Consider the following 15342-nt stretch of genomic DNA (forward strand, 5'->3'; position numbering starts at 1 on the left):
CCCAGCTGGCCACATGGGCAATGATAACCTGTGCAATTTTGACTGACGCCATGACGCATTAAATAGATGTTTTTATCCATTTAAGGAAACGGGTATGGTAGTCCCTCAATGCAGACAAAGCAATGCTATAGTGTTGTCTCTGAATACACCCCCTGAAACATGAATCCAACTGAAAGTAATTCTGCATAAAGGCCCCCAAAGTTTAGGCCTCCAAGAAGACACCCCGGCTCCCGTGGAAGCAAAAGTAAACACAATAGCAGAACATTGCAAACACTGCATTCTTATCCAACAAAGGCTGTGTACTCTCCTTGATGAAAAAATCTTAAGCTACAATTGCCAGAGCAATTAATGGCTATTTTGTAAATGGTGAAAGTGCTCTGTTTTTGGGTTCCCCGTTTTTGAGTGTCCTTGTTAAATTGGTAAATAGACTTCAGAAAATTCAGAACTATGCGCCTGGAATGGTGATGGGTTGCCAAATTTGAACATGCTTCACCCATCCTCTGACTTATCCATTGGTATTCCAGCGAAACTAGATTGTTTTTCACTGATTTTTCCATGTAGTGTTATCTGTACACTGGCTAATGCCTATTAGGTGATGTTCCTTATCCAGACTATTGAATGCCTGGGTGCTAACTGGGTTTCTCCCGCTGACAGCTTAGTGGAAAATAAATGCAAGCATTTTGCATGAAACTATGAAATGATCTTCTATTAGACTGAACCATTGTTTTGAACATGCAAGCCCAGCCTGAAGACATTTCTCTGTCCAGTGGCTTATTCTGAAGTGAAAGTTAAACACACTGTCTGTGGGTATCTTCAGGTTTTAGTGTTTAAAAACCTGTATAGTTCTTTGACAGGATGGTAGTTGACAAGATTATCCGGGTCGAAGTTGAACTTTAGAAGTGGTAGGATCTTACCATTTCTGTACAGTCTTGTAAATATATGCCCTTTACTTTTCTACACACTTTGAACTCTCTTGACTCCTTTATATACATTTGAGCACTCTTTCTTACACGTTCCCTAGAACATTCTCCTACTTTCTTGACCCTCTAGTAATTGTTCCTTTAAATGACTAAATAAATATATTGTGAGAATACCTAGTGGTTTTTCTGCACATTTGTTTGTTTTAATTATTTTCACGCTTTACAGACATTTTTTTAGCTGATTAATGTAAGCTCAAATAAGTTGATAATTCTGCTAAACTAACTCTTCCTTGAATAACTGGTCCAGGACCACTGTTTCTTTATAATAACTTCTTTGTGTGGGCAGACAGCCTGGCATGTCCTCCAGAGGGGGAAAACCAGTTACAAAATTAGTTACCCAGGAGGAGGTACTCATTATGGACAAACCCCAGGGACGTGTCCGGGGCACCTCACACGGGAAGAAGGCTTGTACCATTTTGGGACCTGTAGAGAGGGTATCATGGGATGGTTTGATGCCCAAACCCCAGGAAGTGATGTAAAGTGTGATGGGTAGCCTTGTGTGAAAAATTGCCCCATTGGCTAGTGAGTCCTCTGCTCCCACAAACGAGAAGATGGCATAGAAGTGGCACCCCAGATCCACAGTCATCAGATCACTACTGGACTGGAAGAAGACTGAGGTCTGCCCTGCTACTCCTTGGACCCAGCAAAGAGAGACTGCACCAAAGATTTCACTGCAACTGCTGCACCCAAGGGACCTGCAAAGAGGACTGTGCCTTCTGTGGCCACTCATGGAAAAGTGCTCCACTTGTGCCAGGATGGAAGAAGTGACTCCATTGGCTAGGTGGCTTGCCTCCTGTTAAGCATCAGGGCCACCAAAACCTAAAGAAACCTGCACCCTTCGGAATCCCAGCTGCCAGGAAGGTCTGCCCACTTTTGGGTGGCGAAGTGCCTACTGGTGAACAAGTCTGGATCTTCCTGAGGTGTCCTCTAGCTGATGTCGAATTAGACTCTGGTTGCCCTGCAAGAAAGAAACACTTGTCTACAAGCAACAAATGAAGACCGCTAGACCCTGGAGACCAGTTGACCAGTGGTGATTGGACCTACCCTGACCCCCACTGTCGGAAACCGAAACCTGAGGCCAGAGATATCCCCTGACACCCTTGGATACCAGGGTGGCCCCAGGAATCTCTGCAGCATATCCAGCATCTTCAGCAACCTACGACCCCAGAATCAATACCACTTCTTCGCTGGACTGCCTTAAAGGATCACAAGACAGAGAGGACCATAAGATTGTAGAAAAACAACAGGTAATTGTCTACCTGGACCTAAGAATGAAATCTTTTAAAAATAATTTACTTACCTTTGAAAAATCCTATCTCTGGTTTCCCTCAATAGATTTTTGTTTTCTTGGCATCTAATTTAAGATAAAAATACTCTTTTTCTATAAATTGGGGTTGGGTTTTTTGTGTTTCTTACTTACGAGGTGTTTTGGTACTTTTAAATGTTGTCATATGTCCCGCGCAGCCCCATTGTCGTTCTCCCTATGTTAGCATGAGCACGTTGCAGACTGTCCTCTATTTTGCGCATGTTACTCTACAAAGATATTTTGCTTTGTGCCACACTGTACTTTCACACAGACCCTGCTGTTGTTTTCGCGTTCTGTTCTTTCCTGGGATTTAGTCTGAACACTGTAGACCAGGTCGAACAACAATGTCCCTTGTGATTCTGTTATGGTCAGGCCCTAGCACCTAGACAAAACACGCAAATGCAGCTGTTGCTTGGGAACACATACTTTCATATAGCTATGCACAGAATAGGTAACACACTTGGAGAGGTATCTTTCCAGGGAAGAGATCTTGACAGCACCTGCGATGTAGAACTTTCATCTGTGCATACTAAGGTATAGTGGTCTGCTACAAAGGCTGAGATCTTCTGATATATCATCATTTTACTCCTGTAGAAGGGGAGGGATGTGAGGCTACCCTGTCTTATATAATGACAGCTCTATTTATGATTTATGGACTACTTGCTATGCTGACCGTTTTTGTGTTAGGCACTTTCTTACTAATTGTGGCTTGTATACTGCGTACTAGAGCACGCTAGTTAAAATAAACATTTTAAACTTTCCTTGGGTCTGTCAGAACTTATTGTGGACTAGTACGAGAGTGAGAGTGAAAGGGTTTGTCCTACAACCGCGATTCCTGAGAGGGTCGGGATTGTTGTGTTCTGGGGTGTCTAATCACTTCTTCCTCTCTGAGTGAGTATGAGGGCAAGTGAGACACTATAGCTAGTCAGTCCCGGGCTCATGAGTACTTTGGTGGTAGAAAGACTCAATCCATGCGTACCAAGGTTCTATGATCCCAAGCATAGTTCTGTGACTCAGCAGAATCTCTGCAACAATGCTTTACGTTTGTTCCTTTGATTAAGCCAGACAGCTGTGTGCCATAGCTACCCAGGACTGAACTAAGGGTTTACTTAAATAAAACTAGCTGAACCTGATAAAGATCTTGGCATTAATACATGGTGAGGTCTCTCAAACAGACCACTCAATAAACCACGTTCTACATCTTCTAAATCAAAGCTGAATAGGCTTCCAGTGGGCTGGCCTTTTCGTAGAATCCGTAGCTGTCCTTAAAGCCCAAAGATAAACCATATGGCATGTAGAGACCAGAAAACCTATTCAAAGTGTCCCAGAAATCGTTACTAAATGTGGGTATCTACCACAGTATGCAACTGTGGTAGAATACCCATGCTAAAGAATAATTGTTCTTGGAAAGTCCTTTTGATACATAAAACTGCCTCCATCTTATATTAAAAGTTTGTTTTCCTCTCCAATTCCAGGATTCTTGCAAACCTCCAGAAGATGTTAGTGCTGTCTGGTTTTCCTAATACTCTGTGTGACAAATTTATTCGTTTTTTCCAGTCCCTTCCTCTACCTCCTCACTGCTACTGCTTCAGTAATTGGTAAGTGCAACTTTATATTTTCCAGTTGAGGCATTGTCTTTATTTGGCCTTAATTAGTAGCTATTTGGACATTGTTTTAGGGGAGTAACACGCTTGTGTATGCCAGCTGTTCTGTGTCCTGAATAGGACACCTTATTGCCCAGATTAAGCCTGCTCTTTAATATGCTTGTCGGGAATGAGTTGGATAATTATAGAGGGATGTTAATAGAATTCAGAATTGAAGAAGGAAAGGGTAAGATGTCTTTGAGGAAAAGAGAGCATTTTTTTTGGGCGTCGCCAACATTGCAAGGCAAGAATATACGTCAAATAAGGCCATAAGTGCTGCACATCCAGGACAGCACAGGAATTTCACCATGTTAATAGTCTTTCATAGAGAAGTGCCTTTAATATTTATTTATTTTAAATTATTATAAAGCAGAGTATTCATCAGGAGGAATCTTAGAGCTCAAATAACCTATCTCGATCCATAAAGTCACCTCTGCTATTAACTGATGTTTAAAAAAACAAATAAGACACAGGAAAAGCTAGGTTTTCGATTTCTTGAATCCCCTTACTGAGGATTCAGACAACAAACATGGCAATGAGCTCCACTACCTTAACTCTATCTCCCTGGTGAACTCAGCGAAACTTAGACCCTGCCTCCAAAAAAGCCTTCTCCCAAAACATAAAATTAAAAGCTGGCTTGGTTGTCAAAATTATGAACACGTTCTTTAGTGTGTGCAATTGAAACAGGCACATGTTCATCACTAAGATTATTTTGTCGGACTCTGTTACTGTGTGTCAAATTTGACCCCCCCCAAGTTCCTGACTGGCGGCATAGGAGTGTGCATCAAACCGAGCCAACAAAACTGAAAAAAACAATTCCAAACACGAGTGAGAGTAAGAATTTCTGTCCTACCTCCATTTAGTTTAGGTTCTAAGAGATCCAGGGCTCTAAACTTGATAGTCATGCACATTTTCTGGCCTCAACCTTGGGTCATCATGAATCTTAAAGACCGTCTGAGTTTCATATGCTTACATGAATAAAGACCGTCCAAAAGATGGAATAAAGAGGCAGACAGACATGTATACATTGAGCAATAATTGGGTCATCACAGAACCCTGTGCCGCGCCACAGCACAGTGTTTGATTTTCAGACAGAAAAGTATCCAGGGAGACCTCTATTGGCCGGCTAGACTTCCAATCCAGCTAGCAATTACGAATGGTCACCAGTATCCAATGCTGCTGAGAGATCTATTAAGATCAGAGCTGTAGGTGCATCCCTATCGGCATACCAGAGTAACTTGTCCAAAACTGCCTTCTCGACTTCCTCTGTGCTGCATCCGACTCAGAAACCAGTTTGTAGACGACATAATAATATAGTAAAGATAATTGGGTATGTTAGTAAGGCATTATGACCTAGGTGGGTCAGTGAGTTAAAGCTCTCCTCTGATGTCTGTTGTGAGCAGAATGTTACCGATTTCAAATCCCAACACAGCAAAATAATTGGCTGCATTTAGAAAGAAATCGTATTTGCATTCAGTTTGAAATAATTGTTTTTCTTGACCATTTCCTATTTTGGAATTGGTGCCCTTTAAACATCATTCTTTCAGCTACACCAACTACTTTCTTACTGTGTAATATATGCAGAGCTCAAATCCGTTTGTAAAGTGCAGCACCATAAATAAGACTATTTGTTTACTCTGTTTCATGCTGCAATAACCAGTTATTTAGATTTGCTAGATACCAAAATTGTCCTGGCAGACAGTTCAGCTGCATGTATGGAGGTTAATGGCTTTATGAGCATGTATAGAGAGGTGTGTAGCTGGACCACTAATCCTAAATGCCATGTAAACCCTCTGCCTTGGCCAATTTATTACTCAAACCATACTACAAGGTTGATGCAAGGCAAAAAAAACTTAACTCATCTTCTCCGTATCCATGCAGACAAGAATCTAGGGTATCTGATGTGAAGTTAAATGTATGATTTTAGCCTACAGCCAGATGCGGAGGAATAGGCTATGTTGGGTTATGAAAGCAGAACTCGTAGAAGTTTGTTGAATACTAGGCATGGAAAATGCATTCTTTTGATCCTAGCTACATCTTTTTAATCTGTTACTCTGTGAGAGTACTTCAGCTGGTGGGTTTGATTTGCATGTGGGGCACAAATGTTGCCTACTTTCACATCCCTATTGATGGACTCTCAAAGGAGAGCCCTCTGGCTGTCGAGGTTGGATCACATTGCCAATGCAAGATATTTGTGATTGTTCTGTTTAGGTCCCTAGTACTTTCACCAAAGTCATAATTAGTGGTGGCTCTCTCTCCCTGATCAGTATTTTAAGCAACCCCCAAACATCCTGCAGTGACTGATGTTAGCTACATCTCTAATATACAACACAGCAATGTTGATAAAGTTTGGAATATCTTCCCAAACTCCCCAACCCCCTCCATGCCTAGTGGTTTACATTTTTGCCTTTTTTGGATAAAAGGTGTAGAAACCTTTGTTGAAAATATAGTTTTCTTACTAGAGGCATATTTACAGCTAATGTACTGCCACAGCAAGCTGGTTCCTTTGGTCTCTGGTTTGTTAGATCTCGCCTGTCTTATCTTGAATCATATCTGGCTACGCTTCCATTGTCAAGTTATGGCTAGAAATGGACATCCACATCTGTCTCTTACCTTCTAAAAGAGAAAAGAGTGACAAACGGGGGTGAACAATCTAAAAAATGATATTGTTTCAGCACATACAATAAATTGGAACCCACAGGGTCTGCAATCTCCTCCACCACCTAACGGGCTAACTTACTAAGAGAAAACCATTATCAAGAATTTGGGGTATGTTCTTTCTTTAGTTTACTCTCTGGTGTAATTCTATATCCTTATAGGCGTTGTCAGTTATGAGGCTCCAGAAAAAATGCTTTCCATTTCACAATACTGATTGGGATCATTTGGGTTTGTCCCTTCACTTGCAGAAGGAGTTTCAATGTGGCAAAATACCAAATGGGTGTTTATAAGCTGTTCATGCAAGCGGGGTCTCTAATACAAAGTTTTGTGTCAAGAATTCCTGTCATACAAGGGAAACACGCCCTTATGTAAACAGGAGAGCTGTTACATAACTCAAGGGAAACACGCCCTTATGTAAACAGGAGAGCTGTTACATAACTCAAGGGAAACACGCCCTTATGTAAACAGGAGAGCTGTTACATAACTCAAGGAAAACACGCCCTATAAAGGGAGGAACCGGGAGGTACAAGGCTGTCGGATATTGTGTTTACACCGACGTACCTGCTTCGTGAAGAGCAGTGTTCCGGAGTGGTGCTCCAGTAAGGCAAGAACGGAGGTAGGTCGAGTCGTTACTCCCTGGGCCGTGTCTTGCCCCATCGTCACCTGTGAAGGACCCGGAAGCTCTACCGGTCAACCATTGAGCTTCGCTTTTTGACTCGGCTGAGTCCAAGCGCAGTGGCGCTTTTGCTGGTTGGAGTCGTAACTCCCAGCCCGACCAGAGACACAGGGACTGCCAGCTGTAACGCACACCAGGAGGTGTTTGCCGCGTTACAGACTCGGAAGTCCACAGGATCGATCGAGCGGCTGCTCTCGGTTCAGTCTTCTTGCTTGTGATTGGGGTATCGGTGACGCATCACCAGGAGGTGACTCCGCGTCCCGGTGCAGTCTGAGGAAGAGGTTGAGCGGCTGCTCCCTTCAGGTAGAGACCCCGGCTGGGTGTTTCCCTGACTCCTCGATTCTCCCCAACACTCTTCGTGCCCCTCACAGCCTACCGATTGGCATTGTCGGCCATTTCATTTCTGCCCTCTGTTGGCATACGCCGGGATCGGCGTATATGCAGAGGACGGTTAGGACCATCCGTGCTGTGGGCTGGTAACGTACTTAGCCTGGAGGATTCCAGTGACTATAACTTTTGTTTGTTCTTTGTATTTTATTTGCCTTCATTAAAAGAACTAACCCTTCACAAGTGGTTGCGTCCTCATTGTCGTGTCTGTTAAACGATCCTGAGACGTTCAGGGCGTTACATTTTGTTACTCAAAATGCACAGTATGTCACAGGTTCGGGGCCACCAAGATAATCCTGTCTCCCCAATTCTTTGGTGGATTCTAATGAGCATTTGCAGCTACTTTACTTAGCAGTACTCGCCCCATTAAAAGACTGGCAATGCTCATGTTGTATCCTGTGATCGGTGTGATACAATACTACTTTCACACTTCAAACAAGGGGAAAACCAAAACAATACAAAAAACATAATGGAAATGTTGAGTTGAATGGCAGAACCTAATTATTTGTGCTCCATACAGAACCAGTTGGTGGATATTTTAATGATGGGATTTGTTCATTCAAGAACCATGCTTTCTTGTACCATTACCTAAGTACACTTCCAAAAAACAAAACTGATTGCAGACATGTTTCAACAAATGTAATAATACCAGGAGGATGCACCAATTGAACGTATTGGTTCATTTATTGTAAATTCATTTGTCATACCATTAATCATATTTGGAATTTATAAATCTCCCAGTATGTTCTTATGACAGTCACTTTCTGTGAGAGGTTTGCTTAGTTTATGGTGCTCACTTATGTAAGTGTAGCAGCATGCACTAATCCAGACAACCCTTATGGGGATTTTATTGGTCTTAGACAACCTTAGAAAGCTCTCTTAGGGGTAGCTGTGGAGAGCAGCCTTCAGGCTTAGTCTAGAAGGAGTGTAAAACAGCTTGTTTTGCCAGTACGTAATCTTATGGTATAGGATAAGTGAAAAAGAATCACACAGTGTAGTTATAAAAATAGGTATTTTATTACAAACACTAACGCAATTGTAGTATCTCCTACTCTGAGATAGAAACACAATACAGACAATACTTAGGAAATAAGTCATGTAAGTAGCGCAAATACACAGTGGTCTCCAGGGGGAGACCAAACCATATACTAAAATAATGGTATGCGAACCACAGCTCAAGTCGAGACTGGACCCAGAAGACGTAGAAGTGATGGGGAGCCAAGAAACCACCCAGCTAAGTACCCAGGTACCCCACAGAGGCCGTGTGCAGATTGTGAACACAACCGCGTGATCAACAGAATTCAACGAGTAAGTTGCGGTTGCAATTTAAAGAAGGACCCTTCCCAGCGGACCCTGAAGAAATCCCGTGGAAGTAGGAAGGTTGGAAAGTCACCCCACCCGTGGATTCCCCCGGAACCAGGATATCTACACTAGGGAAGCCGGGTTCCTAGGTGTCAAGTGACGTCGGAAACCGCCGTAAACCACAATGAAGGACTTCAGGTAAGATGCCGCTAGAGAAGAAGACTAAGGAGTATTATGGAACCCAAAGGTGGATTCAAGTTGAGAGGTATCTGCAAGCAGAGGGGACAGTCTATGCCACCCAGGAGTGACCAGGAGGCACGAAGGATGAATGGCCACCAATGTCGATAGATGCAGGATGGTTGATGGTGCCCTTGAAGTTGAAGCGGTGCGGACCATGCAACGCTGAGGACGACCAGGAGCTTTTATCGAGCTGTCCCACGTCGGATGTCGAGAGCCAGGGGGCCAGTGTCCGGCAGATGCACCAACACACCTTGGCAATGGCAACAGGCATAGAAATCGAAGAAGGTGCTGTCCAGTACCAGGATGGTTCAAGTGACTCACCACGACTAGGTAAGTCAGAGCTGGCCCCGAGCAAGCAGGGGAGCCCACTGGTATAAAAGAAGTCCCTTGACAGGACCTGAAGATCTCTGGAGACTAGATTCGTCCAGCCTTAGCAACGGCCAGCCGACGCAGTGAACAGGTTGGCTCGGTTTCAGCGGTTCTGATGATGGATACTGGCCTCCGACTCGGTCCGAAGACGGTGCAGGCCTGGTGGAGGTTGTAGAGCCGCCAACTGTGTTACTGAGCCTATCTGAGCCCGTAGGAGCCCAGGATCAGCAACCCGGTCTCCTGTCTGGGAGGTGGTCACATCTCCCTGTGACAGGATACCTATTGTTCTGCCCTCCCCTGCTCGATCTTGGCTCAGCAGCAGGAGGGCGGAAACGCGTCTCTGGCTGGCAGCAGCCCTAGCTTGATGTCCGGTTCTGAAAGACTGGTCCTGGGAGCACTGAGGGCCTCCCGGAGTAGCTTTACAGTGCATGGAATTTACGGTGTGGATTTATGATTCCAACATGTTTGATACTAAACATGACTGGGTTCTTTACAGCCAGTTTAGTGATGGTCATCGCATAATGACGCATGGCCACTCTATATGTCGTAATGGCTGATGCACTTACAACCCGGGAGAATGGACTCTGAAGGTTGTAGGGGTTCCCTGCTCATGCAGGGGCGCCAACACACGTAGGACCCATCACCCTACCTTCAGGATGGAAAAGCCTGCCTTAGGGGTGACCTATAGGTTTTAAGTGTAGTGACCTCGGATATAGGGAAACCTATATCTGTTGTGAGTGGTGCTAGCACCAGCTTACACAGGCAATTGCAGGCCTGGAGTCACAATTTGAGTGGTCTCTCAGGGGTGGCATTATACATGCTTCAGTCCATGGGAGACTGCTGGTGTGCCTATGCCTTAGGCACCTTGTTACCTTAGACTATGGACTTATCAGGGGACACCAGTAGCCAATCTCGAGGGTACCTAAGTACTCACCAAGTCCAATTTGGGGAAGAAGCACAGAGACTGGGGTACTGATTAGCAGGATCCCAGTCAGACTAGTCAGAAAACAGAATAACACCAGCAAAAAGTGGTGGTTACCATGAAAGCAGATCCTACTTACCTACACTTTCTCTATACTACTTAATTATTATGATGTCCAACTATAGTATTAAACACCACGTAAGACAAAAATGTCCAAATACTTTGTTATGCTTTGTTGCGCTTGATAAAACATGAATTCCCAAAATGCTGGGGTCCAATTGCTAAAATAGCAAATTTATTTTACAGTGAGGTCAAGTTGCCTCATTACCATAAATGTCCGTGTTGCTTGCAAGTTCTGAGCGAATGAACACCATCACAAATTTCTCAGCTTAGATTGTGTAGAGTTGTCTGAATTGCTTGTTTTTTCTTTGCTGTTGCAGATATATGTGCCCAAGTCCACTTCCACTATAAAGACAACATATGTCTATTGTTCATTGTTAGGATATCATCAGTTATCCAATTCTGAGCTTTTGTTTTACAAATAATTGATATGAATTCTTATTAGAGTTGGTTCAGTTGATGCAATCACAGAATCGGACTGCTACAAACAGCTAATTGAAAACCCAAAACTGGACGCCTAGTGACTTCTTGACTAGGTGCAACATGGCGGACCTAATAAAATAGCAGTGCCTGGGCAACCTCAGAGAAAGGAGCAAAATTGAGCTTGTTCATTCAAGTGATAGAAGCCAACATGTAAGGTTTCAAAAGATAAACTAATTGAATCCCTCACCCTCCACTCCCTCCCACATTCTTGCCTAAAAGTTCTTCAAATTCTTCTCCCTTTTTCTCTGTGCAGAGGCATAATTGGGACTCTTGTACTTGGGCTCCTTTGATGGGAGTTCTTTGCCCCACATCTTGCAGTCTGCATTGGCTACGTTTCTATCGCACCTTGCTTTCTGAGGTTTACATTGATTTTCCTCTTTTTACTGTCCTTCGATTTATTTTCTTCAGCTTAATACGGTGGCGTGTTCTTTCTGGCCACTTATTTTCTAAGCATTTTGGCCTGAGCTTCCCTTTGGACCTTTTCCCTTGTTTTTAGCTTTGGGTCTTAGTCACTGGGTTTGAAACTCGAGGTGCCTTGCATTTGCATTACATTCTGATTGTTCCATAAGGTGGCTTTCAAATTTATATTGCAATCTGAGTTTTTTTAACGGAGCTCTGCCTGAGACAATATTTTGGACTTATGATAGGTTCTGTATAAGGCCATTCTGTGGTGCATGGCATGAGTTTTACATCTGCAGTACAATCTGGTCATTAACTTGCACTCCTGGGCTATCCTCAACTGAGCTCTACCCCAGATGTGTTTTGAAAGCTTATTTCAGCCTATACTCAAGGTTTTCCCTGTTCCTCTATGAAACCTTAGATTTCTGACGAAGGTCTCAACCTGGAGTCTCCTTATTTTTGGATCCAATTGTTTCTTCTTGCTCATGGCTCTCTTGATGGATCACTTAACCTGAGATGCAGTCCGGGATTTAAATTGCTCTCCAGATGTCTTGGTACTGTGGTCCCATTGAGGAACCTGGCAAATCTGTATTTGGAGGAGCATTTGGGTGCCTATCCCTTTTTAAAATTCTACAGGGGTTTGCAAAAGGTGTCGCCCATAATTTTGTGTTTAGATTTTCTACCTGGGACTTAATGGGCCTTACATCACACTTTGAAATAGTGCTGAAATAGCATTCAGGTTTTTCTTTTACCTGTGCTTCCTTTGGGTATCTTCAAAACACACTCTAAGACTTTTCTCCACCTCCACGTACCAGATATAGTCTGAAGTGGCTTTCGGAACATTGTTTGGGACTCTGGCTTGCTCCTCTACAACTCTGCTTATGGAAGTGCTTAATGGTATTTCCTAGGCTTTCGCCGAGGGCCTTTTTAAGGAGTCTCATTCTTATGAACTATATGCAGAAGAGCAGATCACCTGTCTAGGACCATGCAGCAGGTCTCTTCTGTAATAGTTTTTCTTTTGGGTTACCTTTTTATCACCCTCTTCTACAAGGAACTGTCAGCCTGCTTCCTCTTGGGTCTTTTCCATAGGGACTTGTTCGGTTTCTGCGTGCCAGAGAGCTGGACTGTGGGAAGGGTATGATTGGAGTTGTTCTGTGCATCACTGTTGGAGTCCTTCTACTGTCTGCTTGGTGCCATGATGTCTGGTCTGTCTGCAATGTTTACAGGTTTCAACTTGAGTGGCTTTCATGTTAGGGGTTTTCTGTCAGGTCATCCTTGCATCGTCCCATTGTTTTTTTGACATTCTCACTAAACGAAGGGTGCTGAAAACCCTTCTCTCCCCTTTCAGGTGGCTGCATGTAGGCCCATGCGTATTCTGCGTCCTTTAGTCCCAGATAGGCATGGTCAACTGAACCTTGGCCTTCTCATGCAGGTTTACTATAAGCTTTATGTGCGTTACATGTCCCCTGACAAGCTTAATCCAGTATTTTGCTCAGCTTATGACTGCTTCAAACCTAAAACCTCCTCACGATATCTTGTGATATCGTGAGTTAATGGACATGCTTTCTCAGTGGCTAATGCTGAGCATATGTGAGCTGATTCCTAAATAGATTCTTTTTGTTCAAAGGATTAATCTTATGTAGAGGGTGGGTTTATAGCTGGATGTTTCCTTTCAAGTGATTGATCCAATGGAATGGGGCGTTTACTGTCAAGATTATCTTTAACTGACAGAAGGCTTTGTGGCTTTACAAGGTCTCCTACGTAGGGCAGCCAGACCTGTTTCTTCATACTACAATTTGTTCCCACTTTTCAAACTAATGGATTTCATAATGGAGACACTAAAACCTGCTAAAATACCAGATCCTTGTGGATGGGTTTTAAATTCTGGCAGTGGAGATGGTTGAGGCTAGTGGCACCTAAACCTGATAATAAATAACCTGCCCCAGGAACCCAACAATGGTCCAGAGGCACCCTATAGATTACCATATAATGATGACCACCACTGGGAGAAGAGCAGGCCAGCGAAGATGCACAGGATAGTGGAACAAAGGCTAGAGATGAAAGTGGTGCCTGGTAATAGGCGTGTAGTGGTGCTGCACAAACATAAAATATAATGAAGCTGTGGTATTGGTAAAGTTAATAGGTCAGTGAGATACAGTGTGTAAGCAATTAGCTTTCCTTACTGATGATACACTGGAAAAAAATACACCCTTGAAGAGAGTAGCAACTTGCCTCCAAGAATATGGTTTGTGATGCTCTTGTTCTTGCAGTGTTTCGAGGAGGATTAAATGACCTAGTACATTAACATGCCACTCAAGGCTTAGGATTTAATAATTCAGGTATGCTGTACAGGCTTTGAGCTTGACAATGCCCTTTGATGAGAGAATATTTGGTACATAATTTAATGACCGGCTACGTAGCAAAACCAGGAAAGCTAATACCATGAAAAGATTGCAGCAACTAGAAATGGCTTTCTTCAAAAACGGACAGTATATGGTAATCCTAGAGTCATTATATGACCGTCGTGAAGGAACCTTAGAATGGTGGGAGCTGCATACGATTAGGAACATCCCTTCAGCAATACAGGGAAGCCGTGTATATTTTAACAGATTAAATGAGTGTTGGAAAGAGCCATGAATTTACTTCACGAAAAGAAGGGTGATTGGGAGTGAGAGAGAGTAATGCCATTACTTTAATTTACCTATTAATTTCCAAAACAGAAGCACATAATGTCCACAGTTTGAGTCAAAATCTTGAAACGAGTCTATCAGGAACCAACACCCACAAGTATTACAGACCACAATACCTGTCCTGGGACAGCAAGATTGTTTTGCTTCTTTGAGATAAAGGTTGCCTACTACCATTTTCCATTCCATCCAAAACCATGTTAATAGGGCCAGAAAATTGCTGGTTCAGTGTCTTGCCATGTGGCCTGCAGTTTTGACCAAGGAATATACATGGATGGTGGTGATGGCACAATGGGGAATGTATTGGTGGCTTTGGCTATTTGGACGGGTAATATCTCACGCAGGAGCACAGTGTGGCTTTGTATTGGTTAGCATTACGGTTACTGCACTCTTAGATTTAAAGTAAGTGTGATTGTCTTCCAGCTTTACTCATCAAGTTGGTTGCACAGTAATGTATGAAACAGCTTTATGCCCTACAGAGAAGTGTTTGCAAAGATCTTGTTTTGTTGAAGACTGTGGCTGGGAGTGACAAAGGTTTTGATGTGTGTGGCGGCATCATACATACACTTGGTGCCGTGATCAATAACTTTTATTTAATTCATGATGCATGCAAAATCATTTGTGCGATAGAACTAAGAGAACACTGTAATGGGAGAGTCGTTCAGAGACCCACACCACCAAGTCGGCAAAAGATTGCCTGCATGCCTCCTGTAAGTTGATACTTTGTGTAAAATGAATGAAGACAAGGGATAGAAGGCACAGGGAAAGTGTGACTCCTTATAAATTGCTTTATATTTACAGCTTTGAGCTTAATCATAACTCCTGCAAGTTAGTATGAACATCAAACCTGCTCTCATTGTAACATAAGTACCTCACCAATGTGTACATTTAGTAATACTATGCAGGTTGGAGTGCTCCTATATGATTATTACAATTGCATTCTCTGAAATTGTACAGACCGTCGGAGAAGCCAATTCCTGTTAGCAGAGCATGCTACAGTTCTAGAAGATTATTTGGCTGATGACTTGTAGGTCCAGGAGGGGGAAGTACAAGATGAATTGACCATTTCAAAATGTAGAATGCATCCAACATAGTTCTCCTGGCTGCATGAGAAGTGAATATGATCTTCATATACCCTCTGTTAACCACAAAAGGTACATTTACCTGTGC

The 15342-nt window shown here is 43.1% G+C and overlaps 1 protein-coding gene across 1 annotated transcript in view; it reads left to right on the top strand.

Moving 5' to 3' along the window:
- The window catches only part of LOC146796670 (uncharacterized), a 440337-nt gene that overhangs the window by 248500 nt on the left and 176495 nt on the right, over positions 1 to 15342 (top strand). Inside the window, exon 9 of the mRNA XM_085629345.1 lies at positions 3762 to 3884. Within this exon, the coding sequence (XP_085485471.1) occupies positions 3762 to 3884 (123 nt within the window). The remainder of the gene's footprint in view (positions 1 to 3761; positions 3885 to 15342) is intronic.

This window comes from Triturus cristatus, chromosome 10 (genome assembly GCF_964204655.1).
Source record: "Triturus cristatus chromosome 10, aTriCri1.1, whole genome shotgun sequence".
Lineage (NCBI taxonomy): Eukaryota > Metazoa > Chordata > Amphibia > Caudata > Salamandridae > Triturus > Triturus cristatus.